Raw genomic sequence first — 25,146 nt, 5'->3', positions numbered from 1 at the left:
AAATATAATCCGACTATTAATACAAAAGCCTCCATGACGCTTTTACCGATTATGTCCAATACAATACAATTGTTGATTAGAATATCTCCAATTATTAATTAAATTAACATATCATCATATCTAAGTTAGTACTTTTAATGTGATAAATGAAAAATCATCGAAGCGATTAACTTCACTTGAGATGGATGGATGGTTGGTTTGGAATAAATAAACTTTGCAGGAAAATACGGAGGAAACTTCGTTCCCTATTTGTCGCGCTATCCATAAATATATACAAAATCTTGTTTGGATATTGAAGTTTAAGCATGTGAATGCGAGGCTCAGTACCACATATCCCACTGCATGCTGCTTCTACTTTGGAGGGTTTTAAGTTTTGGGGCTGAGCAACGTCCTGGAAATGCAATATATACACCAAGTAACAAAAAGCCCTTATTCAACCACAACCTACTTGCTATCACCTATGCCTTTATCTACATTTCTTGGGATTAATAATTGACATCATTTAACATTCTTCCTATGCTACCAAATAATTGAGAAAGAAAAAGGAGAAAAGTGAAGATGTTGTAAAGGGAAAAAACAATGTCGACCCACCCATATGCCAACACTTACAAACAAATGAGGAAATTTCCTAAAAATATATATAGGAATTTGTTGAGACCGGCAAGAGGGACTATTTTCATAACTTAAACAATACTATATATATAAAATATAACCCACAACAAATATCTCACTAAATAGAAAACGTATCTGAATTTTTTCTATTCTAATTCTGATGGATTGGATGAGTTTCATTCTATGTCAACTTCCTAGTTGTGTTATAACCTAGAAGTTAGAACTAAAATATACTATATACATATATAGATAACAAGCACTCAAAATAGCAAGAAAGAAAAAAAATGGGAAGGTTTCTTCTGTCGTCGCTGAAGGAGGCAGCTGTTGTAGCGGCGGCGACCACCGCAGCAGCAGCTGGAGGACAATCACTGTTAGGAAGCATAAAGATAGCAGTTTTGCCAGTAGCAAAAGTATTCACTTTGTGTTTCCTGGGTTTCTTAATGGCTTCCAAGTATGTTGATATCTTTCCTGCAAATGGCAGAAAGCTTTTAAATGGGGTAATTTTTTTTTATTCTCAAAATATTGGGTGTTTTTTTGGCAAATGTATACTCACTGATCTAACATTGTTTCATCTATTACTTCATATGCAGTTAGTGTTTACACTTTTGCTGCCGTGTTTAATCTTTTCTCAACTCGGACAAGCTATTACTCTACATAAAATGCTTCAATGGTATGATTTTCCTTCGCTTTTCTTCTTTGTTAGTTTCATATATATACTTTATATATATCATCGAAAACCAATGCTATATCATGGTGTTGCGATGCATTTGCAGGTGGTTTATTCCGGTGAATGTTTTCTTAGGCGCAGTCTCTGGCTCTATAATAGGTTATGTTGTTGTCACCTTAGTCAAACCTCCATATCCATACTTCAAGTTCTCAATCATACAGATTGCAATTGGTAAGCCCTCTACATCATGTGCAAAACTAATATGCATTATCTCATATTCTTATGCTCACTTGATTTGTGATATATATATTATCCTTTTCTGTTGCAAATTTTGTATGAATTGGTGTCTTGGATTGCAGGAAACATTGGGAACGTACCACTTGTTCTGATTGCAGCTTTATGTAGAGATACATCCAATCCTTTTGGCGACACTGAAACATGTAGCACTCAGGGAACTGCATACATTTCATTTGGACAGTGGGTATGTATGTATGTATGTATGTATGTATGTATGTATGCGTGTGCGTGTGTGCGTGTGTGTGTGTGTGTGTATGCATGCATGCATGCATGTATGTATGTATGTTATTAAGAAATAGACATTCTATGGAGGAGTTTTGACCTATAATTAATGCTAGGTTGGTGCAATCATTCTCTACACATATGTATTTCATATGTTAGCCCCTCCCCCGGAAGGTACTTTTGACAATGAAGATGGGAATGTTCCCCTTAAGATCCCTCAGAAGGATGGCTCTCCAGAGAATGTTCCATTGCTGGAGCAAGAGGCTTCATCAATGGATTCAAACAATTCAAACAAAGGAAAGGTGCAGATCATGTTTGGTTTTTTCATGCTTTGCTTCCAATGAACTCTTTTTTTTTTTTTTTTGTGATTAAATATCTGTTTTATTTTGGTGCAGATGAAAAGTTTTTTACTGTTTGTTTATGAAAAGTTAAAGCTTAAACAAATCCTTCAACCCCCTATTATTGCATCTGTAAGTCTCAGACTTTCTGTTGGTTTCTCTTTATGGACTATAGTGACTGGTTTGCTTTGTTGTGTATATACTTGGTGCAGATCCTAGCTATGGTAATAGGTGCAGTGCCGGTTCTGAAGAAAATAATATTTACACGAGATGCTCCACTTTATTTCTTTACTGACAGTTGTATAATTCTTGGGTATGTTTTGCTAAGGCTGATGAAAATAAGTTGCTTTTTTTTTTCTATTAATGATGGTGTGTTGGTATTTGGTTCTATGATGAGTTAATGTGTTTGATGAAAACAGGAAAGCTATGATTCCATGCATCTTGTTGGCATTAGGAGGCAACCTTGTTGATGGTAAGTTAAAACATTTTTGTCGGTATATGTTTTGAGAAGGGCCTACATACCAAACCAAAGCATGTTGCATGATTTACAGGACCAGGGCCTGGAAGTTCAAGAATTGGTGTCCGAACACTGGTGGCTATTATAATTGGGCGGTTAATCTTGGTGCCTCCTGCAGGGCTGGGCATTGTAACACTGGCTGATAAGCTTGGTTTCCTTCCTGCTGATGATAAAATGTTCAGATTTGTCTTACTCCTTCAGCATTCTATGCCAACATCTGTCCTTTCTGGTAAAACATCATTCCTCAGTCTAAACATGTTGTAAAACATCATTTCTTGTTGGTCCATGGAATATCAAAGGGAATTGTGTTGCAATTGCAGGTGCTGTTGCTAATTTAAGAGGTTACGGAAAGGAGGCAGCAGCTTCGTTGTTCTGGGTTCATATATTTGCAGTTTTCTCCATGGCAGGATGGATTATTCTCTATCTCAACATACTCTTTTAAAACTAGCAATCACCAGTCCTTCTGGTAACTAACAGCCTGAGAGAGCGAGTAGATTAGATGGATGGTTTGTCAGGCCCTGCAACCATGAATACTGCTGATAGTATTTTATTTTATCTCTTGATACCATTTCTGTATCAGCTGATTGTTACATATTCATGTTAATGTTCATACCATCAAACATGGGAATGGATGGATGGACTTAAATTTAGTTTTTTATGAAGCCACAAATTTTAAAATTATTTAGTAATCAATTCCATGGCCTCCACTCAGGAGGAGGGCTTACCAATGAAAGATTGCAGAAATGTTTTATATATGGCATCCGACCTGCTCCTTCAAATGCCAATAACATTTCCAGCGGGGGAATTAGGATAGAATGATCTTATGATAAGAAATTTTTGGAAACATGGGAGAGTGTGATCAAGTAAAAATGTAAAGGAAATAAAATGAAAGACTTCGCTTTTGGTTAAACAAGAATATTAATTATGTTATATAACAAATATTAAATCTATTTAAATTTGGTTTTGTTTTTAATAGTATCGAACTAAATTAATCAGAGGAACAAATTTCTCAGTTACATTCACCGTTTGCTTTTCCTTCCAACTTTTCGGAAGAAAAAACCTTTTTTGAGTTTCTGTCTAGGGAAAGTCACTTCCCTTTCACCCTCTTACCAGAATATGTTTGGTTTTGTTTGTATTATATTAACCCCACCTGCCCTGCATCCTGATTTTCTTCTTTGCAGCACAGCCCCATTCAAATCCAATCATACATAATAACAGAATAATATTAACAAGAAAAGCAACTCAGGCATTTGAACACTCGTCAAGCAGTCATCCATTCATTTAAAGGCAACTAGGTTTTCAGTTACTGAAAATCAATCAATGTCCAGTGAATTGAAAGAAATCTTGGGCAAACACACCACACTTGGGATAGCAAACTATAACCATATCCAATTCGGCTCCCGAGGCCAGAAACTGACATAATAAACCAAAATAAATAATGAAACTACCATACCAATGCGATGGCAAGGATTGCACTCACAACAATCCACGGGTGAAGTTAGAATATAAATATTCTATAAATACATAATTTGAGTCTGGACCACCAGATTACCGAAGCCTCTCAAAAGAGAGACCACCATCTCCTACCCCTGCTGCCCCTTTGGTTTAGTGATGATGCATTTGAAACCTGAATTTGATGCTGGCCCCATGAAGGTATTGATCCTCTTCTTCCAATTAGTGGCTTGCCTAACCATAAGACAAGAACAACACCAATAATACCAGCAACGGGAGCAGCAGCACGGAAAAGCCAGTCTCTACCAATCTCCCTGGAAGAGCTACCGATGGTAGGATCCACATGTGGCACATCATGTGATTGATGTGGACCAAATTCACAAGCGTCATCTGCATCAGCTTCATCAGAGTTCTCAGAGGAACTGTCCTCACTTGCATTTTGCTGCTGGATTTCATGCATCCTCATCCTACTATTCATATGTTGTTTCCCTTCTTCATAATCTTTGTCATCAGTAGGAAGCTCATAGCGGCAAAGAGGGCATGAATTCCGTGCACTCAACCATGGCAAGATACAAGAAGGGTGATAGACATGAAGGCAAGGAAGCTGGTTTACTTCAGCGCCAACAGGCAAAACATCCTTGCAGATTGCACAGGCCAAACCATCAGATTTCTCATGTTCATCACTGACAATGACATGAGGTAGATTATTCACAAAAGATAAAGATGCAGGAGGTGCTCCTCTCCTAGAGCCATCAGTCTCAGCCAGATGGTCAAGCAGTTGTTCAAAGCCAGCTCTGGAGCGACGGAAATTAAAAGCAGGGAGATTGCTTTCATGTGGACTTGAAGTAAACAAATTTAGAAGCCCAGTTCTAGACATAGTATGTCCAACCACATATTCCTCAGCATCTGCTTCTTCCCATTCACCATCTTCATCCCCTTCATCATCTTCTTCTGGTTCATCCCAGTTCCATTGGTTCAGACCAGCATTCATTGGATCAATATCAGTGTCAGTGTCACTGTTAATATCACTCCTCTCAGCTTGAACAAATATTTCTGTATCCAGGAAACTGTGTCCATCCATAGAAGCATCAGAGTCCCCTCCATAAGTACTGAAAGATACCGCATCACTCTCACCCCGAAATAACCTGTATCGGCCAAAACTAACATTTGATTCACTCTCACCAAAAAAGGAATCCAGGTTATCAAAACCATCACTATCAGAATCAGAGATAACACGCCGCCATCTTCTAGAACTGCTAGGAGTTGTGCGTGAACTACTACGTCGTAATGACCTTGCACTGGAACCACCATCCATAATTTGATCTTCGGAACCAGAGACAGTGGATTGGTTCTGCCTCAACAGAGTAATCATATGCGAAAACTGTTGCGAGAAAAGGTTTTCTATTGATTCAGAACTGCTTCGCCGATTCCTGCTTCTTCGAGCCTGTCGTCTTCTATTATAGACTTGAGGAGGTGTATCAAGATCCTCAAGCAATAAAAATTTGCAGTCCCCACATAGACCAACGGTTTCAAGATCAGGCATTGCCTCATATTCAGGTGCAAGACTTCTTCGACATAGAGTACACAAAGCAGGCAGGCCAGAATGATCTCCGACCAAACCACCACCCTCCATGTGGCCGGGAGTACCGGGCAAAGGGACATCTTGAGAATTTCTTTCCGAGTCTTCTTCCATCCGTCAAAGAAGAACAAATGAAACAAGCAAAAAGAAACTGAAAAGAATAGAAAAAAGGTTAGCAAAAAAGACAGGCAAGTGCCATTGAAACCAGGCAAAAGAATACAATATCCCTCTCCATGCAATTAGTAACAAATAAATTAAGAAATTGAGCTCAAAAAGGAAAGAAATTTAAAAGGGACAGAGAAACCTTGATAATAAATTACAAAATTAGGGGAAAAAAATCTAAAGCAGGAAGCTTAGTAGGAGTAACAGGAAAGCATTAAAACGGGGGTGAAGCGTAGACAAGCGAGCACGAAGGAGCATTCAAAGCATCATTCTTTGACATAAGATAGATTAGTGCATAGCGATGAATACTATGTAAGCTTAACATAGAATGGGCATTGGGCACGTCTTTTTATGGGTAATTACAGTGGAATTGTAGTAATTACAAGCGTAATAGACTAAGAAAGTTGCGAGCAATTGAAAAATTAATAAAATTCAACAAACTTAAGAAACCCACCTTCTGGAATTGAACCACTAAAAAAATACAGAAATTATAGATGCGTACAATGAAAGAGATAGAGAATTAATAATGAAAATATAGAAAGCAAAGCGCAAATTAAAAGCTTTAAAGAATGAAATTAAATGATTACCGGATGAGATCTCCAGAAAGGGAAAACAACAAAGAGAGCGGGGGGGCTGAATTAGGGAAAGGGTTAGCAAATGAAACAACAAAGGGGGCGAGGAGAAAGGTTTAGGCGCTGTTTGGGAAGGGACCAAAGCAAGCAATGTGGGCAGATGAAGAAGATGAAGAAGATGAAGAAGAGTGAGTCGCGTCCTTTTTAGACGAGTTCGTTCGTTCCGCATCCAATGCTCAACGGCAGCGGTCAACCGTCAGCGCCTGACCCGCACCGCAGCCGTTCTATTTTATCGTATCATATCAATGTCCAAATCTTCTTCGGCTTTTTTCTGGCCTTTTATATTTTATTTTTCCCCGGAATAATTATTATTTTTTACCTTAATGTTGAAATTTCTTTAATTTTCTAGATTTTATGAAGAAAATATTTTATTTATTAATTCATTTGATTTTTGATTTTTGAATTATTTTATTTAAAGGTATATAAAAAATATGAAAAGATAAAATTATTATAATAACATTAATTATAATTTAAAAAATAATATTTTTATAATTGAGTTGGTGATGCAATTAAAGGTGACACTAATTTAATGAAATATTTAAATATAAATATTAGATTAAATATAGATAAGAAGAGTTAAGAAATCTTTATGTATTTTATTTAATTTTTAATTATATATTTTATAATCTTTAGCAATGTCAAAATACATCTTCAAAAAAATCAAAATACCATAGCAAAATTTACTATGGACCCCACTTGTGAAGTATTTGATTTCTTTAATGTTTCTTTCTTACAGGGAAGAAGATGGCTTTAAGATATTTGATTTCTTCGTTTGTTTACGTCGACAACATTTGATGCACAGCAGCAATGGAATGTGATTGAGACAAAACTAGAACAGACATCCTTGTACGGTGTACTGTAATTGTGTGCAATGTGTCCCATGGTTTCCTCCGTTTCTTTTCAATATTTTGACTTGGAAGTTGAGAAGAAATACAACTTAAAATAGAAAAAGGTCTGGACAGGCAAGCAGACAGGGGGAGGGGGTGTTTTTACTTTAACTGCATTTTCTTTTCCATGTCTGGAAGATTCACCATATCTTTTGCATAAAAAGAAATCCAGTCATAGCTTTATGCACCTCTTAATATATATTAGTTATGTGATCGGTGATCACAAACAAATCCCTATTGATTGCCAGTGTTTGGAATGGCCAGCTCAAGGTGGGTTTCTCTTTCTCATAGCAAAGATACAAAACAATAAGTGTGTTTGATTTTATATATGGGTGCATTTTGCAGTAGAAAAATAGGAATGTCTAAGTGGAAACAAGGGAAGAGGAGGAGCTCACGTTTATCTGGTGTATTAGATGCTTGCAAGGCACAGCAATCACAGAAAATGGCTTCACATGAAAGCATCATCAAGGGACCATATGATGATAAAGCAGCACCCTCCACTGGTTATACTCTAATACAAGATCAACCCTCAAGTATGCCAAAGAAACCTATCCTAGAGCGTATTCTTGACATATTACAGAGGTTTGGTCAATTTTTATATATATTTTTTGCATAAATAAGATATTCATATTTGAACCTTTATCTTTCTAATGTTAGGAGAGACACCTATGAAATATTTGCTGAACCTGTTGACCCTGAAAAGGTATGTAATTGGTAGTTTCCATATGCATTTGGATTTGATCTCTTTTTTCATATAACCCTGCTGATGGATACTACAACCATGACAAGGTTGAGGGTTACTATGAAATCATTAAAGAACCTATGGATTTTGGCACAATGAGAGCTAAACTTCATGAAGGAATGTATACAAGTCTTCAACAATTTGAGGTGGAAATTTATATTTATTTAAACTGTGAATGATACATTTTATTGGTTTTGCGACTGATTGTGACTTTTGTGCAGCATGATGTATATTTAATTCCTCAAAATGCAATGCATTTTAATTCGCCAACAACTATCTACTTCAAACAGGTACTAGTATCAGCTAATACCACTATTTCTGAATTATGCTTACTATTAAATGAATGCCAAATTCCTGTTTTTTTACAGGCTCGAGCCATTTATGAACTAGCACAAAAGGCTTTCAGTTGTCTCAAAAACGACCCAAAGAACTTGGAGTCGGAATTTTCAGAGACAAAACGAAGAACTAACAGAAGGATCATGTATGAAGCTAAAGCTCCATCAAGTTCTAAGCTTACAACAAATTTAAGGAGCAATATTAAGACCAACTTATCATCGAAAAGTATGTCGTGTTTTCTTGGCAATTCTGGTGGTTTTGATTCAAGAGATTATGGAATACACTCTGGTAAGGAATAAATTTGGAATTTGGATTCGGTGGCATGATTCACTGATTTTAACAGATGGTTCTTTAACAGGTGCTATAAATTGTAAGAGAAATAGTTATGTTGAAGGAGATAAACGTTGCACATATGCACCCTGGACGTCTCTCTTAACTGAGAATGCTTCCATTGTTTCCACCGACTCGACACCATTAGTTCCTGTAAGTTATCATAGATACATGTTAAACAACTAAACTGACAGGTCCCATGTGCAATGATGACCTTGGTTTTGTAGGTTAATCAACAGGATATTGGTTACAAAGATAGCTTGATGTTGTTTGTTAAAGACTTAGGACCAACAGCCCAAATGGTTGCCAAGCGGAAGTTGATGGGATGCTGGGTTGGTGCTTTGTTTCAGCAACCTGAATGTGAATATCCTAATGCATTTGGTTCAACCCAAAAAGGACTTCCTAGAGCAACTGTAAATATAACCGATCATCTTCATAGTCATAGGGGTCCTACCAATTACAAAGGCCAAATGCGAGGTGATGATGATCCAGTGGACAGGTTAAATGAGGAACAGTTGGAGTCTTGTCAACTAAAGCTCTCTATTGGTGGTGGGTTGGAAAGCAGATGTTATAGTAAGGAAGCAAAGGTGGAAACATCATCAGCTCCTCCAACTCAAATTGAGGAAAATAGGTTGGATTTGAGGAGTAGAAAAGATGAGGTTGAAGCAAGGAAAGGGTTTATATTTGATTTGCCATTTCTAAAGAAGCGGCTTCGTGAGATTAATTCACTGGGGAATTAATAGTGAAGTGCAAGTGATGCTGTTGCTGAGATCATGGAATGCATTGTTATCTTAATTCTACTCATTTGGTGAGTCCATGGAAATAAATGAAGCCATCAGCCATCAACATGTGATTATATTAAATTTAAGATTGATATCTTTTTTTTTAAATATAATATAACTTAATGGTGTAAGTTAAACTACATGTCTACAACTCATTAGGTTTGTCAAGTGAGTTGTTCCACCCCATCACAAATTCATCATTTATGAAAATTCTTTTAAACTTGTATAATTTTCAGTAAAAGTACTATCGAGAACCCTATCTATAATAGAAATTAATTATATTTTGTCATTTCTATTTAAAAATATTTAAATTAGTCTCTATACATTAAAGTAAAGAACAAATTAGCGTGATTGATGTACACATGGCGTGCCATGTATACAAAATGATGTATAGAAATCAATTTTAATAATAGAAATATATATAATTTTAATTATTCAACATATACAGACTAATTTACTTATTTTTAAGTCCGTAATTATAATTTTCTTATTGAAAAGATACATATGATATTCTTATAATCAATTGTGAAAGTTGGTAGTTTAAACAGTTTTAATTATTTAATATTTATTGATATTGTAGTTGTGATTGTAATTAGAAATGCCACAACCATATTTATTAGTTTACATTAAGTATGCTTGTCTTTTCCATTTTGTAAAAAAAAAAGAATAATTAATAAATATTTTGATTACATGTTATATTATAAATAAATAAATAAATAAATAAATATTTGATGGTTAAAAAAAGGAGGGAGGTTTGTTACGTGAAGGCCAATTTGCAGAAAAAAGTAGAAGAAAAGAAGAAGAAGGAGAGGACGAAGAAAGAGTACAAGATTGTCGTGCCATGTTAATAAAGGAAAAACAGAGAAAAGGAGATGGCGTACAGGAGAAGGCAGGGACTGAGCAAATCCTCCACGTTCAAGGAAGAGATTCTCCACCATTTACCGGATGCCACCTCCTCTTCCTCCCCCTTTGACTCCGGTTCTCTCGCCGCTCCGGCCCTTCATGCTTCCTCTGCTGCTCGCGATACCAACTCCCCTGTTCTTTCTAATGTCGAGCCTACAAGATCTAAGGTTTGTCAGTTCTTTCTCATGATTCAACGTCAAATTATATCTATATAAGTTGCAAGTGATTAGGTATTTTAAAATTATTATAGGCATAATAGATAAGCGCTTCAAAGGAGATCGATTTTGCTGCGAGCCAATAAATGATTGAATTGTTATTTTTATTTGAATTGCAGGGCTTTAATGCCTACGAAGACTCAATAAATGATTCTAAAGGTTTCTGGGGTGTTCTTGCTCGGAAAGCCAAAGCTATTCTAGACGATGATAATGTATCGCAGGACACTGAAACTCGTGGTAGAGTGTTGGATGCCTCAACAGCTTCCCAGGCGAGTCATTCTGTTGATCCATCGTCAAATTCAAGTGCTCCATTTTTCTTATGATTGAATTGATTATGTTCCTTGTCAATAGCAGAAGCAACAATCAGCTGAGAGCTATAGACGAATGGACCATCCTGCAATAAGAAGGGGCTTGGATAGGCTCAACACTTCCCTTAATCAAATTGATGACTCATTTGAAAAGACATTTGAGGTAAGATGCGAACCTCTTGGCAGTTGGCACTTTGGACTAGGCCTTGTTTCCTTTTTACTTTGTATGTAGCTCTTCTTGTGCTTTGTCAATCTCAATTGGTAGACAAATCATCGCTATTTTATATCCATCTGTCTGTCTATATATGTTCTGTAAGCTATGAATTGAAGATTCATCGATCATAGGAGTAAGTTTTCAACACTTACACCAGTTAACAGTCATTGGAACTTATTGCCAGGGTTTGTTGAAATGTAATTCATCGTATTCTTCAACGCAATTTCTTGTCTTTCTTTGCAGGAAGGTCGAACAATTGTGGAAGGTAAAACGCAAGATATCATCCATGAAACACGCAAGCTTCAAATCAGGCGAAAGGGGAACAGTCCCATGGCACAAAATCAGTTCACTGGTATCAACAGCACAGTGCAGCCACCAATGCAGCTCCAGAATCAAACCAACCATGATAACCAACTCAAGGCATCTCGAGACGTAAGGGGCAAAATTGTGTCACTGAATCATATAGTGAAAGCATTGAATTTGTTTCTTTCAACCATTCACAAATTTCTTGCCCTGCTTTACTGCATTGTGAACTTTGCAGCTTAAGAAACAATGATAAAGCAACCTCATTTAGGTTGTTTTCATGACAATTTTGGTTATTTCTAATCATGATAATTTTGTTTTCATGTATGGCATTGGGTGCGGTTGAACTCAACTATCCTGTCCTGTCCAGTTAAATGCATGACCTGGCTCTGTTTTACTTCCGCATGCAGGTTGCAATGGCCACAGCTGCTAAAGCAAAACTTCTTCTTCGGGAGCTGAAAACTGTTAAAGCAGATTTGGCTTTTGCAAAGGAACGATGTGCTCAACTGGAGGAGGAGAATAAACTCCTTCGGGAGAGTCGAGAGAAAGGGGATAATCCTGCAGACGATGACTTGGTACATACTATATACCTTTTTCTACTATTATGAGAACAATGTTGCTTTTTGTTGGATTTCTTGTGTTGGGCTACTGGTAGAAGCAATATAAATGTTGAATGTTGGAAATGTGATAAAAAATCAGATTCGACTGCAACTGGAGACATTGTTGGCAGAAAAGGGACGATTGGCGCATGAGAATTCGATATATGCTAGAGAGAACCGGTTTCTAAGAGAAATAATAGAGTATCATCAACTGAGCATGCAGGATGTTGTGTACTTAGATGAGGGGGCTGAAGAAGTTGCGCCGGTTGGTTCTCCCATCAACTTCCCCCTCTCAAAAATGCTTTCCGGTGATTACACACCTGAGTTGGAGGTGTTGGACCCTTCTTCTAGTCCAAGTAAGCCTCGAATTCGCAGCCCCAGCCCCAGTCCAAGTCAGCCTCGAATTCGCAGCCCCAGCCCAAGTCTAAGTCAGCATCGAATTCGCAGCCCCAGCCCGAATCTAAGTCAGCCTCGAATTCGCAGCCCCAGTCCCAGCCCCAGCCCATGCCGCCAACAGCCAATACTAACAAAGGAAATCTCGTCTCACCTTAGCCAACCAGCAGAGGAAGCAAGCAAAGGAACTACTCCGCCTCATGCCTCCAACTCCAAAACTAATGTCCCACCTACTTCCACCCACTGATGGACAATGCAACACCACCTCCTCCACTCACTTCTCTTAGATTTAGTCTTTACCTTGGTATTTATATAGATGGTTTATATATCATTTTTACAGAATTTTTCCCTTTTTCTTTGACATGTAATTTGTTCATAGTCGTTTTTGGTCCTCTGGTCCATGACTAAATAAGAAATGCTTCTCCATCATTCGAGTTTAAATTGTAATGGCTTTCGACGGATAAACCTTTTTACTTGCTTATGCAGGTATTTAGAACACATGTAATGCTACGTAAAAAAAATCATTTATTTCACATCCAATGAGTTTAGCCATTCAGATGCCAATCATTAGGAATTGAGTTTATTATATAACCTGATAAAATGGCATGTAGACAAACAAAATATTAGGGCAAGAAAAAAGGATGTAGCTGCCGCTCTACCTCTGGCAGGGCAGATTGCGTGTTCTTGAAGACCATTTCCAACACCAGCTTGCAAGACTAATAGCTCTACAAAACTTAAAACCCAGGATCCATCACAAGGTTTACTCTTTTTAAGAGAGAAAGGGAGAAAAAATAAAAGAGGTTTGCATTTACGCCAATAGAACCGTAACATATACTGATAAGACCAACTCTACGTGTTGCTTAGAGGGCCCATTAGATAGATACATTCAATTCAAATTCAACCCTTTCACATTACAACATACAAAAGGAACAGAAGACGTCCAATTTTTTTTTTTTTACTTCTTTCCAAATCAGTTGTTTTGGTTTCAACTTCGTAGTTAAATTCACATTGACAAGACATGGCAAAACCAAACAATCCAATTTACCCCTCTAGAGGATGATGATGATGATGATGAGGTTCAGGATAGGGCTGCTCTGGATACATTTTAGGAACATCCAAGCAGTAAAGCTTCCCTGATTCTGATTCTGATTCTGATCGTATCTTAGCAATGATATTAGAATATCTGAAAAAACAAACTAGTAGATCCATCACCATATGATCTCAGATCTGCAGGTTTAACCAACGCCCTACACAAAGGACAAGTTCTTTCCCTCTCAAACCTGGACAACACAAGTGGGCTTCATTATCATCACCAAACTTAAACCAAATAAACAAATGCAAACAGCAATCACAATCTATGGGAGATTAAAGCCAATAAACTAACCACTCAGACACACAATCTTCACAAAAGATGTGTTTACAACGTAGTAGTATAGGAGCATGCATCTTCTCTTGGCAGATGGCACACAGGTCCCCAGCAGCATTCACCTAACATCATAAAAAAGTGTCTAGTTTAAAAAACCAAACATTCCTTTCTTAAAAATTAGCAATCGCTCTAAAAAAATGAAACACTCATTGCAAATAACAGCCTTGCTACATCTTTAAAATCTCAACCCAGATGAGTTACACAGCTAAGGAACACCGGCCAATAACAACCTAGGTACATTATCCTTTCAACCATTCAAAGCAAATCCCCTCTTGGTAAGCTAACCAACATTTAGCAAATGAGAACTCCAGAACCCTTCATATATGTAGAGAAAAAAAGAGTGGTAGAATAAGAAACAACGGACCAGTTGTGCATGTGAAAGACACATTATAAGGTTAGTTATTTCTCCCTTCTCTAAACATAATGTTCTCGAGTTCCTCATATGCAATAAATACACATAAGAACATTTCTTTTGGTGACTAGCTGTTAGCTTGCAAGCAAATAGGCACCTCAAACCTATCTATATATAAATGTAATATTCAGTTCACAAAACCCCCAAAAAGAAATCCAGACTACCTGCTCCGATGTTGCATAAGCACCATAATGTACCTCTTTACGAGATAATGCCTTCAATGCAGCAAAGAAGGATTGCACCTGAAAGTTGACAGCCATGAAAGGGGGAAAAAACTTAGAAAGAGAGAAATTATAGACTAGGCCAGAAACCCATCTTTCACATGAAAAGTAAATTTCTAATGACTTCCCCAAAAGTACTCAAAACAAATTTATATTAATAGAAAAAGAAACCTTCTCAACAACAGAAGTCAGCTTGAAGGTTAAGTACAACCCTGTCATTAGTGATGAAAAGAGGCTTCCATAGTCTTTGTTTAAGAAGAAACGGTACCAAACTGGAGTTGGCAGTAAAGCACGGTAAAGTAGCATCATGTACTCAACCAATGTCAGCATTTGACCCTGGTAATATGCATTTCTTAAGTCAGCTTGAAGTAGAATAAGTTATATGCATAGGCATGCATCTAAGTATGCATGTTCAAAATTGCAGTTATGACAAAGCAACAAGTCTGTTCTTTGCTGCTATTAAGGAGAATGAGATTTTCCAATCATGTGATGGTAGCCAGAACATAATTGAGCACTGGTACCATAGCAGAAAGCTACATTCAATATGATGTGGCATGATATTCTTACAAACCAGGAAAAAAAAACGAGACAAGATTAGAACACGGAAGAGATCGTCATATAGAAGCTCTTTTCACAAAAGAAGAAAAAACAATTTCACAATATAACAACCATAATTAACAACACAATCATGCAAAATCAATTCCAGATCAGGAAATGCATACTTTTTTCTTCCAAAATCAAAGGTTAATAATAAAATTAAGACAAAAGAGGAATTCTCAGTCAATGAAGACTGCCTAACTACTAAGTTGGACCATATTACAACCTGTTCTTAATCAATTTCTCTTTCTATGTCTAGCATCATTGTTCTTCCATACTTGTTCTTTGACCTCACCAAAATTCAGTATTCAACATCTCATGCATAAACATACATAGAGACATGCATGCACGTGCTATTTATAAATATTATATACAGTCCACTAAAAAAATAGAGCTAACCTGCTTCCTGTAATTTCTGCCTCTGCTGTTCTTGTAATACATTAACAGAAAGCACTTTAAAACCATTGCTTCCTGCCGAACTAAAGTATCTGAAAGAAGCCAGAATCATGACATAATATCAACAAATAAGGTAAAATAATCCACAATAGAAATGGGGAAACAAACATCTTTAACAAAAGGACAAGGGAAAGAGTGGTGTAGCATTTGCATGCATGCAGACGAAAGGTTTCAAATTATGCTGGTTAGAGTATAAACTATCACTCATTTAGATGAAGATGATATCCCCAAAAGTGCTGAATTTAGAACGTGATGTTAGCAGAAGTTCACTAACCCAATCAACAAATTTATATGGGTACACTCCTATAAAAGAAATTTCAAAAAACCATCTGTTTTAATGAATGAAAACATATTATTTTTACTTCGGCCACTTATTTTAACAGAAGAAAAAGAGATTGAAACTGTATTGTACACTTATCTACACGGGAAAAGTGAACTTGCAATAGACATTGTTTAAACACAGGGCTGTCAAACAGTATCCATAAATTGTTTCTTCAGTAGAACAAGACAATATGATTGCATTTCAATTGATAAATATATTTGTGGAAAACAACCCACCATTAACCATGATAATAAAAATAGCATGCCAGAAAGGTGGAATATATTTTGGGGGAAGCATCACCAATGGATACAAAAGATCATCATTCCAATACCACCAATATACAGCGATAACATGGAGCGTGAAAGCAACACAGATTCCAGTCAGAACAGAGATCTTTCTCTCCCCCTGCAGCCACAAACAGAAGGCATACTTAATTTTTCTACTAAAGATGGTAGAACAAAACCTTTTAAATATTGGTTTCGGATAAAACATAGGACTGACAAATGAAGATAATATATCACCTTCAAAGCGGTTTGTTTCCGTAAAATGTCATTAGACTTGAACATTACAGCAGCAATCCAAATTGTAACAAAGAAACCTGCAAATCTTTGCAGAAGGCAAACGTTATTAACTTGAAATGAATAGTACTTCAGTTTGAGAAGAGATGCGACTCTGAAAATGTTCATTTTAACCTTGCAGGAGCCATAAAGCCCAAATCTTAGTTCCTCCCAAAGACATCAGGTAGCCTATCAACTTAGTAATTAGGCAGTTGCAAGCTAGAAACATGATTATCAGAATGTGTACCATATAAGGAAGAAAGTACTCTCTATAGGTTTGGATCCTTAAATTGCTCAAGCTAAAAGGCATAAAAAAAGCACTTCAACGATAAAGATATAGGAATGAGCATTAGGTCAGTTCTTTTTGAAAACCAATTAAACCAAATTAACTTATAAAACTGACCTACCAATTAAATTAAATTGATTAACCAAAAAAAAAAAACAACTTAAGTCAATTGGTTTTGTCGGTTTAATTGGTTTTAACTATTCAGAAAATAAAATGGTTCGTTAATTCAATCTATTCAATTATCGAATTTGAAAACAAATAGCCAACCTAACTAACAGAATAAACCAGTTTTCAAAACCGAATAAACTGAACCAAACTAACCAAACATGATAAGTTAAATCGGTTTAAACCAATAAATGCTCACCAGTATAAAGACATTAATTCTAAAATGTTATCAAGATTCACGTATCTATGATAACAAGTTATCATCATACCACTGGCTCAATTTTTCCTTCACTCCCATTTTCAAAAAAAGATCAAGCATAGACTAAATTACCCATCTTTTTATTCTTCCAAAGTGAGTTGGTATTGTTCTTTCTTAATACTAAAGGTATAACTAACAAAAATTTATTAGGAACTCAAAAAAAAAATTAAATCAGTGGATGCTTTCCACATACCTTCCACCGTTTATAATTTAAGGTGACCAATAAATCAAAGGCAACCTGCTTGAACAGTCTGAGGTGATTTTGTTGATTTATGTTCCACTTAGGCATGCCAAACAATACAATAAAAGCTTTATGAACTAAAGCAATTCAAGACTAGGTGAACAACACTAATAAGCTTCTAAAAGTGAAACCAGTGTTCATCAACTATTCCTCTAAAGGAACTTTCTTCATGCAAGTACTGTCGCATTTATATACCAGTAGATACTTGGTGTAAAGAAGCATAGAAGAGGGGGAAAAAAGCTACCATGCACTTAAATTCTCAATAATAGTTAAAGCCCAACTCCAGCTAATATTTGCAAAATGCATAAGGACACCAACCACAGTATATTCTGAATATTAAAGATTAAAATTATCTATATGCTGGTGCTATATTTAACAGCTATACTAAAACAAAGGGTTGAAATTCTACTGCTAGGAGCAAATTGAAAAGCAAGAAAATGAGAGGAGTCACCTTGCAAATGTTGCCGGATAAAAACAACCAAGAGAAGTAAAGAAAAGGGCAGAACTTGCTCAATCCACCTAGCAGCCTGCTGAATGTCATATCTTTGGTAGGAGGAATCTCTGCTATTATTAACTCCAGACCCACCCCCACCTCCATCCCCAGCTTCTGCATCAGCACTAACACTCCCATTGGACGAGGAGTGGGAAACACCTTCTCCTTCTCCAGCAGCCACCCCTAGCTCGCTGCTTCTGGAATTTCCTCCTTGACCATCAGATGTTCCCAACCCCAGAAACACCTCGTTCTGAGGAGTAACTTCCCTGAGTTGGCCCGCTACCATACCAGATGCATCTCTCTCGCTCTCATGGTTGTCTCCCGTCCCAATTATCCTAATAGCAACATGTCCATTGTTGGCAAGGGCAGAAGTGGAATTTTCTAGGTTCGGATTAGGGATAAGAGGGTCGGATTCTTGGTGGATAGAACGTGATGTACGAAGAAGACCTGAGTATTCTAACAAGGCTGAAAGAGGCGCTTGGATTATATTCGAAGCCGATAGTATTCTGTGTCTCCTTGAATTAGAAGAGGCACCTCCGTAAGCATCTGAATCCGTACCTGAAGCATCCATTTGCGCCGATGATGATGCCGATGATGAACCTGTTGCCCTAACCCTAAATCATAATTTCATGATCTAAATCAGAATTTCACTTTTTTTTTAATTTTTTTTCTTTCGCGGTATACCAAGGAAACCTAAACAAACGACAACACACAATCTTAATTACATTGAAAAAAGAAAAAGATATACATACAAATCGGCTTACCTTCGAAGGCGAAATTCCGCGTCGAAAAATAAATAAATAAATAAAATTAAAATCATCCGAAATGAAAAGAAGGAAAATACCTTAACCCTATGGTCGGAGTCAGAAGAGTAAAACAAGTAAAGAAAGTAGGAAGCGAAGCGATTTGACTGAATCAGAAGCGGATTGGGAGAAAAACCGGCGTATAGCGGGGATGATCGAAGACTGTTCCGATTGTTAATAAAAGAAATGCAGAGAGGAGAGAAAAATTCAGAGATTTCTTTCCTTTCCTTTCTCTTCCAATTGTTTTATTTTGTTTGTTTAGTTCCTGTCTTTTTTTCTCCCTTCCTTTTTCCTTTTACCTTTCTCGCTCGCGCGAGGGCAGGCAGGCAGGCAGGCAGCGAGCGAGAGATAAAAAAGAATGGGAAAAAATTTAGTCAACTTTATTTATTTTATTTGTTTTCTTTATATATATATCTTTTAATTTGTGTCGTGAGTTGTGACATGTCATCCGTATATTTGCTAAGTACTATGCATTTGAAGGTAAAATACTTTTTCCTTTTTTTAAAATAATAATATTAAATAATTTAATAATTATCAATATCATAAGTTAAGTTGAAATTGAAATTGATATTTTCTGATAGAGGTAGGAATGTATTATCGTAAGATTCATTCAGAGCTTATAATGTTATAGTATATCAATATAAGTTCTTAAATTTAACATTAATTTGCAGTTGATCCTGTTAATACATAACTAGTAGACAATAGAGTTTACAACTCAATAAACCATAATCATATGGACTTTATATTAATGGTAATAAATATACGGAGGTGTGTAGATATAGAAAAGATGGATAGCGACTTTAGTTTTTGGTTCCTAATTAAGGTAGTTTGTTGTTACTAATTGGAAAAGGGAAAGTAAGGCTTGGATGTAGTGATAAAGGAAAGAAATTTATATGACATTATTAGATATGGTTACTATGAACTTTGAAAAACATTAATTTTTGTAAATCATAAGGGTCTAGCTTTATAAAATGTCGTTTTATTTGGGAATTTGAAATTTTTAGAGATTTATAATAGTGGGTGAAGATATTGATGTTGGTGCATTTAGGATCAATTGTTGTGATTGAAGTGGGATGTTGGCTGTTGAATTGGAACTAACCATTAAAAGGTAGGTTTGCTTTTGCAATTGCTCCTCTAACTCCATACAAACACAGCAATAGTCCATGTACCATCTAAAATAGGGCAAAAACTCAACTTGCATTGTCCACAGAAAACACAAACAAAAAAAAATTTGATCATAACCATCCTCCACTAGAATTACTTTGTGTGAAAAGATCCAATAAAATCAGCTTCTAATGAGCAGATGCTGGTGATGTTTGTTTCTTTACATCATCATTGGTACAACTAATACACAGTTGACAACAATAGAATTAAAGCAGGTAAGTAGTGAAGGAATTGAGTATTGTGGAAGAGGGGTAGGCATTAGGCAGCACAGGAATTACAGTTGCAAGTCTTGGGTACAAAAGCACAAACGCCAAAGGGCTTGTTGGGAAGCTGGCAATCGATGCCAAAGCAGCAAGGCATTGAAGTACAGGTGGAGGCAGCGGTGGCGCTGCAACACTTGCACAGCAAGCACAGCTGGAAAGGGGCAAGCCTTCGCCGTGCACCATCATCCTTGCCTAAATCAGGTTGAAGAAGGCGATACTCAGTTGGCCCTACGGGTTTATACTCTCCATTACTCCTAGATGCTGTTGCGGAAGCCTTAACTGCAACTATGTCATCATCAATTAATTGACCCGATTACGTTAATTAAGATTTAAGAGAGGCAGCATGCATACCTAGACAAGCGGTGAAGAGGACTAGAATTGATAGTTTAAGGATACGAAGATCAGTGGCCCAGCTGTCCATATTTTGTTCACAGCGCTCATGCATAAAGAGGAAGACAAAGAGGACGGAGGAGAGTGAGGGAGTGATAAAAACACTTTTTCCCTAATAAAATTCGTGTGGTGGATAGGGAAGGAGAAGGAGATTTGTTAGGAAAAGTGGGTCAAACATACGTATGGATGATTTATTTATTTGTCATTTGTATTTCAGACTTAACCAATCATACAGGCTTATTATTATTGATGGGGTTTTGGGTTTGAAGGTATTTTTGTGGCTTTACCTACAACATTTGACACGGTTAAAAACGTAAAACCAATGCTCCACAATCCACCCACCAATGCTTGGTTAAAGATCCAAACTAGTTTGCGCCTGTCATCACATCACTTGGAAATGCACTCCTCCCCATTTTCCCCAATGCTTTAAAACTCGTTTGTCATATTACTGCTCATTTTCACTGTAGAGTTTCACCTTTCTTTTTGCTTCTTCAATCTTATAACATGCTCTGTAGGCACAAAGCAGTTGTATGATACTAAACTAGTACGTTTAGAGAAATATAGACAGATACGAGAATAAGAGGCAACGGTTTATTCAAACAAACAAAAAAGGGGGTGAACTCATTGGCATCATCGCAAGTTGGTACACTGTTCATTTTCAGAGTTGCTGTCAACATTTTCCATTGTCTACCATCTTCATCAAAATTATTCACAGCTAAAAAGCATCTACTTACAAGTCTGAAACTGCATGCTTTTATGCTGAAGACAACTTTCCGACAGGAAATTCCAGTGGCAAAGGATAAAACAAAAAAAAAGTGATACAAGCTTCAGTTGAATAGCATAATCAACACATAATCAACACAGACTACAGACAACTTACACATTAGGTACAATTAAGTAAAACCACCCTTGTTTTAACAAGCAAATTTGTCACTTTTGACAGGGGGTCATGCTACAAAAGCCACACCAAACAAGTATACAAGTAGGTGACATTTTCATCGAACTCTGCATGCTGCAGGGCCACCTGGGGAACAATTTGGATTAGGCGACCTACAAATGGCACCTGGACCAACATTGTTTGAAAATCTGAGTCGCATTCGATAATCTGGAACTCCACCCATTGCAAACGGACCAGCACTACCTCCTGTTACTTTTGAGTTCAAAGACGAGGAGACTTCATCTGCACTACCACCAGTGCATTGTAGAGGTTCCAGCGTTTCAACAACATCACTCATTAACGGCCTTGCTTTTGGATTCTGACTCAAACAGTAGTATGCCAAGCTGCATGCCTTCTGGGCAGCCCTTGCTGAATACTGGTTCTCCAATCTTGGGTCAATTATTTGAAGTAATTTTCTCTTATCATTCAGTTTTGGCCGAGCCCAATCCACCAAATTCTGCTCCTTGCTTGGCCTTGTCTTATCAACAGATTTTCTTCCCGTCAAAAGCTCCAAAAGAACAACTCCGAAGCTGTATACATCACTCCTCGCAGTCAGATGACCTGCTCATTTTATAGGCAGAAATAATTAACTACAAATATCAAATATAATTGCTTCTTAATTTTATCAAACCATCAGAAGGAAAAGGTGAAGACTACAGAAGTAGTAGACAATATGATAAATGCTCAAATGTACCAAAATCCCAGAACTTGTATAACAGCCACTTAAGAAGCATGAACTAAATCAGCTTGAGGATTTTCTCAATTCTGTCTATATCCTTGATAACTCTTTATTCTGTTAGACATGAATCATTGCTTTGGGTCCCATTCGAAAATCACGATAAAAATGACCTGGTGAATTTACTTTCATTTATTTTCATAAATTCTTCATACACGGTGTGCTAAAAACAAGATTTTCAACTACATCCTTCCCACACAACATTGATGATGAGAAATCCAAAATTATCTTCCCCTTTGACACTGCCAAAAGCACAACCACCAACAGTGACACTGAAGGACCTATATCTATCTATATGATGAATCAGCTAAATTGTTATTGGTTGCTGGTAGCTTGCACCCAACATGCTTTCAAGCTCTGCCTTTCTGTAAGGCAGATCAGAGAGGTAATGTTATTATCAAAGATGGTTATCAACCCATTTCCCAGCTGGGAGGACACCATTATTCCTATAAATGTTATTATGATGTATCACACATTACTAAGATTTTAGTAGGTCATACCAGTCATAACATATTCAGGTGCAGCATATCCATATGTTCCCATCACTCGAGTTGATACGTGGGTCTCATCACCTTGTGGTCCAGCTTTTGCAAGTCCAAAATCAGAAAGCTTGGCTGTATAATCCTACATTTTCAAGAGGCAAACCCATGGTTGAAGAGGAATTGAGGTCCCATAAATCAGAATCATGGTAGTATATTACTGCATGGATTTTTTTTTCTCAACTAGCATATAGATTAAAGGGACAACAAATTCAACAATCAAGGGAAAAGAAGACAAGTAAAAGGTCTAGAATGACCAATGTATGCAATTACTTACAGAGTCCAACAATATATTGGAGGTTTTAAAATCCCTATATATTACGGGTCTTTCAGCATTGTGTAGGAAAGCAAGCCCTTTAGCAGCTCCTAGAGCAATCATCATTCTTTTCGCCCAGGATAAAGGTACAGTTGCCTCTGAATGGCATAGGAAAGCGATGTCAACCTTTGTTAACAATAAATAGAGAAGTTACCATAGACAAAGAGAATTATAACAAATTTCAGAAATGGAAGAAGCAAAAGGAAACCGTTGAAGTACTCAGTGGCTTTAGGTTCTAACTTGGATAATCATAATAAGCATGAGACAAATCATGCTTTTAATTCCCAAGGAACACAGGATGACTGATGGACGAGACTACATATCCAGCAGTCCCGAGGCAATGATTATAGATGCTGGCCTACCATACAGATTATGTTTCTTTTCATATGATTGCCTCATTTATCAAATAAGTTTAGAAGGTAGAAAATGGTGATATCTTAGAGCCTTGCAATAAAAGAGGACAGATAATCTCTCATGATATCAATTTATTTGGCTGTCACGGCTTTGAGAAAAAAATAGAGTTGCTGATAAACCAAATTCTGTCAGTTTGAACAGATGCCCTCAGTTAGTGTCACCCCACAAAGTTCCTCTCAAGATTAATATCATATCAGCTGCACTTACCTTGTTCTCCTCCGTGTATTAGCAACATCGATGGTGCATTGAAATTATTTTGAAACAAAACTTCTAAAATAGCAACTCGTGCAAAGAGGTGCTTATGGCCCTTCAGGCCTCTTGTAGCAGTTAAACTGCTTTATTGGATAAAAAACCTGTTTACATATCCAAGAAAGTGGTGCTTATGACAGATTATGAAATCCTATCATGCGTATGAACCATGCACTAGGTTAGATCAGTGCAATCTTTTCCTAAAAAGATTCAATATTCTGATAGTAACAGTTTTGGTTCATAACCAAGGAACTACATCAAGTAAGTTTAAGATGCTCCACGCTAAAGAATTCTGTCATGATAAAGGGCGGAAGCAATGCGTTAACTACATTATTTTGAAGTAGATAACAAAATTTAAAGAGCCTAGTTGATGAGAACAAGTTAGCACTTAGCAGCAGGAAAGGAAAAGTATTTGTAATACTAATTGAGATAGAGAGACAGGGAAAGAAGATACACATATGGGCAGGGATTAATATAGGAATGATGTAAAATGTGGAGAAATGCCTACTTCGAAAAAGGTGGTTCTCAAGGCTACCACGGAACATGAATTCGTATACAAGTAGCCTGTGATCATCCTCACAACAATAGCCGATCAGCTTTACCAGATTGGGATGCCTGAGCTGGCCGAGGAAGTTGACCTCAGTCTGGAGACAGAGAGCAAAGCAGTTTTAGGGAATTAAAAAAATGGGGGAGAAGAATGTAGGTAAATAGGGAAAGAGAGAGTACATACAAGCCATTCGCGGTGACCCTGAAGGCCCTCCTTGTTGAGGACCTTGACAGCGACAGGCAGAGATTTGAGACCGACCCGCACATTCTCGTCAATGTAACCTTTATAGACGGTTCCGAAGCCACCTTCCCCGAGAATATAGTCAGAACGGAAGCTCTTGGTAATAGTCTCAAGCTCGAATAAAGTGAAGGCAATAATGTGGGTATAGAGAAGCGCATTTTTCCTGGAATCCTCGAAGTCGCTCAGATCTGAGAGGGTACGATTCTGAGTCTGGCTCTGACTTTGAGTAAGCTTCTTGTCGGATAAGATGTGGTTGTGGAGCTGTTGAACTGCGATTTGCAAAATTGGAAATTCAAGGAATGGGAAGAAGGGGAAAGATGCCCTAGCCCTAGTGCTGTGCTGGGCAGGGCAGATGGAAAAGTAGTAAAAGAAAATAATGTAACCTAACCTTGAGCATGAGTAACAACGTCAGATTCCTCTCTAGTGCCACAGTTGCCCATGACGGAAGAATGAGTTGGCAATCGCAATCGCAGTAGCTTCTTCTTCGGCTTCCCAATTCCACAACCCTCTTCTGTCGTCACCTACTTTCATTCTGCGCCTGGAATTAAAATAATGTTACTTGGGGTGATTTCATATCAATCAGAGTGAGATTGCTTCTTTTCCGCCCACACCCGCACCCGCAC

At 37.2% G+C, this 25,146-nt stretch overlaps 7 protein-coding genes across 9 annotated transcripts; 3 read left to right on the top strand and 4 right to left on the bottom strand.

Moving 5' to 3' along the window:
* The first annotated feature begins 723 nt into the window (after window positions 1–723).
* LOC105796256 (protein PIN-LIKES 6) lies at window positions 724–3,406 on the top strand. Its single transcript, XM_012625840.2, has 10 exons — window positions 724–1,109; window positions 1,203–1,282; window positions 1,386–1,510; window positions 1,639–1,760; window positions 1,915–2,100; window positions 2,194–2,268; window positions 2,349–2,449; window positions 2,556–2,608; window positions 2,688–2,882; window positions 2,974–3,406. Exons 1-10 carry the CDS (start codon window positions 897–899, stop codon window positions 3,093–3,095), a joined length of 1,272 nt encoding a protein of 423 aa, XP_012481294.1. The 5' UTR covers window positions 724–896; the 3' UTR covers window positions 3,096–3,406.
* Window positions 3,407–3,902: 496 nt separating this feature from the next.
* Window positions 3,903–6,740, bottom strand: LOC105796255 (uncharacterized). The gene is made up of 2 exons (XM_012625838.2): window positions 6,434–6,740; window positions 3,903–5,835 (listed from the first exon to the last, which is right to left on the bottom strand). The coding sequence occupies exon 2, from the start codon at window positions 5,796–5,798 to the stop codon at window positions 4,215–4,217; it is 1,584 nt and encodes a 527-aa protein (XP_012481292.1). The 5' UTR covers window positions 5,799–5,835; window positions 6,434–6,740; the 3' UTR covers window positions 3,903–4,214.
* Window positions 6,741–7,527: 787 nt separating this feature from the next.
* On the top strand, window positions 7,528–9,733 carry LOC105796254 (uncharacterized). The gene is made up of 6 exons (XM_052628986.1): window positions 7,528–7,635; window positions 7,711–7,947; window positions 8,023–8,068; window positions 8,155–8,397; window positions 8,476–8,926; window positions 9,001–9,733. Exons 5-6 carry the CDS (start codon window positions 8,717–8,719, stop codon window positions 9,511–9,513), a joined length of 723 nt encoding a protein of 240 aa, XP_052484946.1. The 5' UTR covers window positions 7,528–7,635; window positions 7,711–7,947; window positions 8,023–8,068; window positions 8,155–8,397; window positions 8,476–8,716; the 3' UTR covers window positions 9,514–9,733.
* A 575-nt stretch (window positions 9,734–10,308) lies between these two features.
* LOC105796253 (uncharacterized) lies at window positions 10,309–12,931 on the top strand. Its single transcript, XM_012625834.2, has 6 exons — window positions 10,309–10,625; window positions 10,793–10,942; window positions 11,028–11,144; window positions 11,439–11,627; window positions 11,909–12,073; window positions 12,198–12,931. Exons 1-6 carry the CDS (start codon window positions 10,428–10,430, stop codon window positions 12,735–12,737), a joined length of 1,359 nt encoding a protein of 452 aa, XP_012481288.1. The 5' UTR covers window positions 10,309–10,427; the 3' UTR covers window positions 12,738–12,931.
* A 341-nt stretch (window positions 12,932–13,272) lies between these two features.
* LOC105796252 (uncharacterized) lies at window positions 13,273–19,097 on the bottom strand. 2 transcript variants are annotated; one of them, XM_052627820.1, is made up of 9 exons: window positions 18,770–19,097; window positions 17,884–18,618; window positions 16,446–16,522; window positions 16,161–16,329; window positions 15,546–15,634; window positions 14,721–14,885; window positions 14,493–14,570; window positions 13,875–13,978; window positions 13,273–13,770 (listed from the first exon to the last, which is right to left on the bottom strand). In XM_052627820.1, exons 2-9 carry the CDS (start codon window positions 18,494–18,496, stop codon window positions 13,665–13,667), a joined length of 1,401 nt encoding a protein of 466 aa, XP_052483780.1. In that variant the 5' UTR covers window positions 18,497–18,618; window positions 18,770–19,097; the 3' UTR covers window positions 13,273–13,664. The 2 variants fall into 2 exon arrangements, with proteins under 2 accessions (XP_052483780.1, XP_012481286.1); XM_012625832.2 differs by having other exon boundaries at window positions 17,884–18,539.
* An 861-nt stretch (window positions 19,098–19,958) lies between these two features.
* LOC105796251 (uncharacterized) lies at window positions 19,959–20,711 on the bottom strand. Of its 2 annotated transcripts, none has more exons than XM_012625830.2 (2): window positions 20,507–20,711; window positions 19,959–20,440 (listed from the first exon to the last, which is right to left on the bottom strand). In XM_012625830.2, the coding sequence occupies exons 1-2, from the start codon at window positions 20,598–20,600 to the stop codon at window positions 20,151–20,153; spliced, it is 384 nt and encodes a 127-aa protein (XP_012481284.1). In that variant the 5' UTR covers window positions 20,601–20,711; the 3' UTR covers window positions 19,959–20,150. The 2 variants fall into 2 exon arrangements, with proteins under 2 accessions (XP_012481284.1, XP_012481285.1); XM_012625831.2 differs by having other exon boundaries at window positions 19,959–20,434.
* Window positions 20,712–21,275: 564 nt separating this feature from the next.
* LOC105796250 (probable serine/threonine-protein kinase PBL8) lies at window positions 21,276–25,088 on the bottom strand. The gene is made up of 6 exons (XM_012625829.2): window positions 24,912–25,088; window positions 24,467–24,792; window positions 24,245–24,380; window positions 23,035–23,171; window positions 22,719–22,842; window positions 21,276–22,043 (listed from the first exon to the last, which is right to left on the bottom strand). The coding sequence occupies exons 1-6, from the start codon at window positions 24,961–24,963 to the stop codon at window positions 21,541–21,543; spliced, it is 1,278 nt and encodes a 425-aa protein (XP_012481283.1). The 5' UTR covers window positions 24,964–25,088; the 3' UTR covers window positions 21,276–21,540.
* Window positions 25,089–25,146: the final 58 nt, after the last annotated feature.

The sequence above is a fragment of the Gossypium raimondii genome, chromosome 3 (genome assembly GCF_025698545.1).
Source record: "Gossypium raimondii isolate GPD5lz chromosome 3, ASM2569854v1, whole genome shotgun sequence".
Classification (NCBI taxonomy): domain Eukaryota; kingdom Viridiplantae; phylum Streptophyta; class Magnoliopsida; order Malvales; family Malvaceae; genus Gossypium; species Gossypium raimondii.
Note: the sequence above shows the minus strand (reverse complement) of the source record. Positions and strands in the feature narration are given on the sequence as shown.

What these genes read in the sequence shown, in the direction of transcription:
- LOC105796252 (XM_052627820.1), bottom strand. Translation starts at nt 18,496, where the DNA reads ATGGATGCTTCAGGTACGGATTCAGATGCTTACGGAGGTGCCTCTTCT. An exon ending in GGAAACAAACCGCTTTGAAG is followed by an intron (nt 16,330 to 16,445) that starts GTGATATATTAT and finishes TTGTGGCTGCAG; the next exon opens with GGGGAGAGAAAGATCTCTGT. An exon ending in CTTATGCAACATCGGAGCAG is followed by an intron (nt 13,979 to 14,492) that starts GTAGTCTGGATT and finishes TTATGATGTTAG; the next exon opens with GTGAATGCTGCTGGGGACCT.
- LOC105796251 (XM_012625830.2), bottom strand. Translation starts at nt 20,600, where the DNA reads ATGCATGAGCGCTGTGAACAAAATATGGACAGCTGGGCCACTGATCTT. An exon ending in CCTCTTCACCGCTTGTCTAG is followed by an intron (nt 20,441 to 20,506) that starts GTATGCATGCTG and finishes ATGATGACATAG; the next exon opens with TTGCAGTTAAGGCTTCCGCA.
- LOC105796253 (XM_012625834.2), top strand. Translation starts at nt 10,428, where the DNA reads ATGGCGTACAGGAGAAGGCAGGGACTGAGCAAATCCTCCACGTTCAAG. An exon ending in TCGAGCCTACAAGATCTAAG is followed by an intron (nt 10,626 to 10,792) that starts GTTTGTCAGTTC and finishes TTTGAATTGCAG; the next exon opens with GGCTTTAATGCCTACGAAGA. An exon ending in ATCCTGCAGACGATGACTTG is followed by an intron (nt 12,074 to 12,197) that starts GTACATACTATA and finishes ATAAAAAATCAG; the next exon opens with ATTCGACTGCAACTGGAGAC.
- LOC105796250 (XM_012625829.2), bottom strand. Translation starts at nt 24,963, where the DNA reads ATGGGCAACTGTGGCACTAGAGAGGAATCTGACGTTGTTACTCATGCT. An exon ending in CGTTGTTACTCATGCTCAAG is followed by an intron (nt 24,793 to 24,911) that starts GTTAGGTTACAT and finishes TGCAAATCGCAG; the next exon opens with TTCAACAGCTCCACAACCAC. An exon ending in TGAGAACCACCTTTTTCGAA is followed by an intron (nt 23,172 to 24,244) that starts GTAGGCATTTCT and finishes TATGCCATTCAG; the next exon opens with AGGCAACTGTACCTTTATCC.
- LOC105796254 (XM_052628986.1), top strand. Translation starts at nt 8,717, where the DNA reads ATGGAATACACTCTGGTAAGGAATAAATTTGGAATTTGGATTCGGTGG. An exon ending in ACTCGACACCATTAGTTCCT is followed by an intron (nt 8,927 to 9,000) that starts GTAAGTTATCAT and finishes TTGGTTTTGTAG; the next exon opens with GTTAATCAACAGGATATTGG.
- LOC105796255 (XM_012625838.2), bottom strand. Translation starts at nt 5,798, where the DNA reads ATGGAAGAAGACTCGGAAAGAAATTCTCAAGATGTCCCTTTGCCCGGT.
- LOC105796256 (XM_012625840.2), top strand. Translation starts at nt 897, where the DNA reads ATGGGAAGGTTTCTTCTGTCGTCGCTGAAGGAGGCAGCTGTTGTAGCG. An exon ending in AATCATACAGATTGCAATTG is followed by an intron (nt 1,511 to 1,638) that starts GTAAGCCCTCTA and finishes CTTGGATTGCAG; the next exon opens with GAAACATTGGGAACGTACCA. An exon ending in GCCAACATCTGTCCTTTCTG is followed by an intron (nt 2,883 to 2,973) that starts GTAAAACATCAT and finishes TTGCAATTGCAG; the next exon opens with GTGCTGTTGCTAATTTAAGA.